At 43.4% G+C, this 5,568-nt stretch overlaps 1 protein-coding gene across 2 annotated transcripts in view; it reads right to left on the reverse strand.

Annotated features, from left to right (window-relative positions):
* Window positions 1–3,416, reverse strand: part of sh3glb1b (SH3-domain GRB2-like endophilin B1b) — a 7,747-nt gene extending 4,331 nt beyond the window's left edge. Inside the window, exons 1-5 of one of the 2 annotated variants that reach the window (XM_053487033.1) lie at window positions 3,070–3,416; window positions 1,719–1,860; window positions 1,329–1,457; window positions 696–829; window positions 511–603 (exon numbers count right to left, since the gene is read on the reverse strand). In XM_053487033.1, the coding sequence (XP_053343008.1) occupies window positions 511–603; window positions 696–829; window positions 1,329–1,457; window positions 1,719–1,860; window positions 3,070–3,132 (561 nt within the window). In that variant the 5' untranslated portion in view covers window positions 3,133–3,416. The remainder of the gene's footprint in view (window positions 1–510; window positions 604–695; window positions 830–1,328; window positions 1,458–1,718; window positions 1,861–3,069) is intronic. The other variant, XM_053487032.1, reaches the window with a different exon arrangement.
* Between the last annotated feature and the right edge of the window lie 2,152 nt (window positions 3,417–5,568).

Genomic DNA, 5,568 nt, shown 5'->3' on the forward strand with positions numbered 1-5,568 from the left:
GCGTGGTGACGTTACTGCTGTATAACCGCACACGTCTGCAGACTCTAATGCAAACTATGAGTGTATATTAATGCATTACACAATTATAAATACAGCATTGTTTCCATAGTAACAGCTCGTTCACAGGGATGCATAGGGTTCACACTCAAAATACTAATACTACTAATAATAATAATTTAGAGAGAGAGAGATGAAGAGGAGAGAGACTGGCAGATCATCAGTTTCCTGGGTTAGAGGTTAACTAACTAACTAACACACACACACACACACACGCACAGGAGTAGAGTTTATTTAATGGTATTATATTACAGGGTGTTAAACATATCTAATCACCTGCTCATTAACTCACACTCACTAATTAACTAATGAATAATTAATTGAATAATCATACAGGTGCGTGTTAGAGAGATTAATAACAAACAGGACAAGAAATAAAACACACACATATTTAAAAAACAGACAGACAAGTGTTAAAATGTTAAAAGGTGTGTGTGAGAGAGAAAGACTCACTGCAGTGCGAGCGTCCGCTACTCGAGCTTTCTTTACTCGTGTTTTAGCCGCGTCCAGGTCAAGGCGTTTCACCTGCAGCAGCTTACGCTCTTTCTGTACACACACACACACATACACACACAGAGCTGATAAAGCCTGGCAGTGTGTAGGTGTTGATGAGACACAGGTGTGAGAGCGCGGCTCACTGAGATGGTCTTGTAGTCTCCCTCGATGAAGTTCCTGAAGGGCGTGAGGAAGTTTATGGCCGAGCTCTGGATCAACTCTCGCTCCGAGCTCCCGAGCTGCTTCTCCACCTCACCGCATTTAATCAGAGCGCTGCCTGGAACAAGCACACACAATCATCACACACACATGTATATAATTATCATCATCATTTATCATCACTGACACTGGAGACGTTCACTAATGTTACACAAACAGGAACCGTCAGAACATTCTGTGTTTGTTGAGCTCATGCTGCACATGCCCCCATGACCCATTCGTTACTATAGGAACCATAGCCTATTAATATACACTTGTGCTACAGAGAAAGAATAATTCTGACCAATCAGAGCGCAGCGCAGGTTACTGCACATGCAGCTGATGGGTGTGTGTTAATCGTACACTATCAGACACACACACACAATAAAAATGTGAGATAAAATATTATTTTTATAGACTGTCATTTTTATCTCTCTGATGGACTTTCTACTTACTGTAATTAAACAGATCAAAGGGCACACACACACAATATTCTTCATGTTACTTCGTGTTACACCGGTTTATTTCCCCCAGGTGTGTGTGTGTGTATGAGAGATCTATCAGACGTGTTTCCTCACCGTATGCTGTCCCGGGTCCGAACTCGTGCCCGGCGTCGATCATGCACTCCCCCAGCAGCTCGTGGTTGTTGACTCGTGTTGGGATTTTCCTGTCCAGCTTCTCATACAGAAACTCCTCCATCCTCACATCTGTTCAAGTCACACACACCCATAACACACCTAATGAGTTTACAGATGTTCTAGTTTCTCAATCTGACATCCATAACGGTGTTAAAGTCAGGATTAGATCATGAAAACAATATGTATATTTATAAATAAACACTTGTTTATCAAAACACAAATAAAAAAGGATTAAGCTTGTTTATTTTGAATGTGTTTAACGGTAGAAGAATAGTTAATATTCTAATAATAAATTAATATCCAGGAGGTGTTTGGGTTTAGTGCTCCTACTGGGGTTGGGCTGCAGTAAAACCTCCGTCTGCTTTAGGATCTTCTCTGTCCAGTGTTTGGTCGACTCAGACTTGGCCAGCAGGTTCTCCAGGTGAGCGTCTAACTCGGTTCTCTCCGCTTGGCCGAGCTTCTCCTCCGTGAACTTCGACAGAAAATAATACATGAACCAGAAAAAGAGAAACCTCGTGTGTGTGTGTGAGAGTGTGTGTTTTCTATAAACTGAAACCTCGTAGCTCCTCACACTGAGGGCAAAACACCAGAACACCAGCAGGGCAGACAGGTGAAGGTTCAAGAAACACCTGCTTGTCTGGACAAGTATTTAATTTTCCAGAGAAACACTGCGTATACAGGGGCTGGTGTGATGTGTGTGTGTGTGTGTAAGAAGTGAAAATTAAAGGAGTAGAGAAGAGTACGAGTTAATCAGAGATGTAATTCGAGTGCGCAGAACGCGTTCATACACTGCAGCTTTTATACCCGAAGGATTCTGGACTACAGTGACCTCAAAGTGCACACACACACACACACACTACAGTACACTCTCTGATCTAACATTACACACACGCAATATTCATACTAAATGCCACATACACAGACTGAACACTGCACACACACTGATCATGCACACACACACTGTAAACACGACACACACTAATGATCATACACACACACTGCAAACACCACACACACACACTGTAAACACACAAACACACTAATGATCATACACACACACACTGTAAACACCACACACACTAATGATCACACACACACTGATAATCACTCTCACACACACACACTAATGATCACTCACACACACTGTAAACACCACACACACACACACACACACTGTAAACACCACACACACACACACACACACACACAAATGAACACACACACACTAATGATCACACACACACGCACTAATGATCACACACACACGCACTAATGATCACACACACACACACGCACACACACACACTAATGATCACACACACACACACACACACACACACTAATGATCACACACACACACACACACACTAATGATCACACACACACTAATGACCACACACACACTAATGACCACACACACACACTAATGACCACACACACACACACTAATGACCACACACACACACTAATGACCACACACACACACTAATGACCACACACACACACACACTAATGACCACACACACACACACACACACTAATGATCACTTTCACACACACTGTAAACACCACACACACACACACACACACACACGTCGCTGTGTCAGTGTCAGGAGGATCACACAGTAACAGTAACACACACACACACACACACACACACACACGGGGTGTTAAACACTACCTGCACCGCGCGGCTGAGGAAAGTTCCCGCGTCCGCCGCGAGCCTCCTGACGCTGAAGTCCATCCTGTCTCTGTGGGAGATGAACACACAGTGCTAACAGTGCTAACGCTTTAACCTCAGCACTCACTAAACTCTCCCGAACATTTAACACTAATAATGCTATAATCCTATCGGCCCCTGTGTGAGGAGACACAGACACGCGTTAATCCGAATTAAACGGGATTATTCCGCTTTTTTTCCTGTCCATGTTAAAGCGCTAGTTACTGAAACAATCCGGAAAATTAAACTAATGCTAAAGCTAACGCTGATTCTAATGCTAACGGAGACTAATCCAAATAAAGCAGGACTCTTAGGCAGCGACAAGACGACGCCATACGCCCCGCCCCTTCCCTGTGTGATTGGCTAAAATCGAGAGGCGTCCTGTAATCCGATTGGCCCGCTGCTGTTCCGCGTACTTCTACACTACTCAGAACATCCTGGCTAGAACACTAGAAAAGTGTTAGGGCGCGTGAACCTGATCAGCACGCGCAGGCGGTCCAGTTCAAAGAAAACCCGTTTCTGTGACGTTTTCCTGTCAGGAAGCTAAAGCTAACTGCTAGCAATGCAATACTGCAATAGAGTTAAAATAAATATCAATAACTGTAACACGGATAACAAATCTGAAACTAGACTACTGAATTGTAATGAAAGTCAAGTCTGTCTCCTTTTAAAACAAATTACTTAATCTAATTAAAATACTAAACCTTATTCTTACAAACAGACCAACACAAACCTTCTTACCAGATAAAAGTGTCCTAGATTCTTTTAACCTAGACACATTGTTTAACAGTTGTGTTAACGTGATATAAACAGCTGCAGTTTTTGTCTTCTGTCCTGTCGAATCTCTTCATAAGTTCTCCTCCAGTGTGTCCCAAAGACGTCAAGGTCAGGGGTGTCCAGTCCAGTGTGTAAACGATCCCTCATCCTCCCAGAGACGCTCTCACACACTCTGAGTCCTGGAATACGTCCCGTTCCATCAGTGAAGATCTAAACCCTCCATAGATGTGATCCTCTGGTGGTTCAGTACATTCAGGTGGTCAGCTGACTTCATTTTATTGCCCCATAACGTTACTGAGTCTCGACCTGAGTAACTGATCAACCCCAGATCATAACACTGTCTCCAGAGGCTTGTACAGTGGACACTATGCATGATGGGAGCATCGCTTCATGTCCTTCCCTTCTCACCCTGACACGCCCATCACTCTGGAATAGGCTCAGTCTGAACTCATCAGGTCACATGACCTTTGAAGCCAAACTGAAGCCCTTTTCTCTGATGAAAATGCTCACTAACTAGTGTTTTTATGGACACGCAGCTGTGTGTTTTAGATTAGCTGTAAGGTATGAATATGTGAGGATCAGTCAAGGCTTCGGTGGTGTTTATAAAAGAACAAACGAAGAGCAATAAAGCTGTGACAGTAGTGTAGTAAATGTAAAAGTTTTATGATAATATATCTATAATATGAACTGATACCATTTATAAGGAAATGCCTGGGGATTTAAAATCTCTCCTCCAGGATGTGTGTGTGTGTGTGTGTGTGTGTGTGTGTGTGTATTTGTGTATTTATAGGTTAACCAATATTGTGGTCATCAGCATCATCAGCATAACTTACCCATGCAGTATTAACTGCTGTAAAGTCAGCTGGAAGGAATAAATTAATGGATGGATGGATAGACAGATGCTAACAGTGCTTAACTGTATGCTACCAACCTGTATTTGTTTTATTGTTAATAGTTTATCCTGTGCTCCTTAGCCCTGACACTGTGCTCCTCAGCTGTGACTCTGTGCTCTTCAGCCCTGACTATGTGCTCTTCAGCCCTGACTATGTGCTCTTCAGCCCTGACTCTGTGCTCTTCAGCCCTGACTATGTGCTCCTCAGCCCTGACTCTGTGCACTTCAGCCCTGACTCTGTGCTCCTCGGCTCTGACTCTGTGCTCCTTTGTTCTGACTCTGTATTCCTGGGTTCTGACTCTGTGCTCCTTTGTTCTGACTCTGTATTCCTGGGTTCTGACTCTGTGCTCCTTTGTTCTGACTCTGTATTCCTGGGTTCTGACTCTGTGCTCCTCGGCTCTGACTCTGTGCTCCTCGGTTTTGACTCTGTGTTCCTTTGTTCTGACTCTGTATTCCTCAGCTCTGAATCTGTGCTCTTCAGCCCTGACTCTGTGCTCCTCGGCTCTGACTCTGTGTTCCTCAGTTCGCAAATCTTTTTACCCTCTTCTGTATACATGCCCCTACAACACGCAACCTTTCTCACACACTCACACGGTTTATGCTCTAGTTTATTCCAGTTTATTTGCATAAATGTAACAAGGTCGATCTACTGATTGTAAACCAGAAACAGAAAACGCAGATGACAGCGATGCACATCTGTAAGTGTGTAACTTATTAGCTCATTATTTTTCTGAATAGAATTCTTACATTTCTTCCTTGCGATAATCACAGCCGGATGTATTACACAAACT

The sequence above is a fragment of the Clarias gariepinus genome, chromosome 25 (assembly GCF_024256425.1).
Source record: "Clarias gariepinus isolate MV-2021 ecotype Netherlands chromosome 25, CGAR_prim_01v2, whole genome shotgun sequence".
Lineage (NCBI taxonomy): Eukaryota > Metazoa > Chordata > Actinopteri > Siluriformes > Clariidae > Clarias > Clarias gariepinus.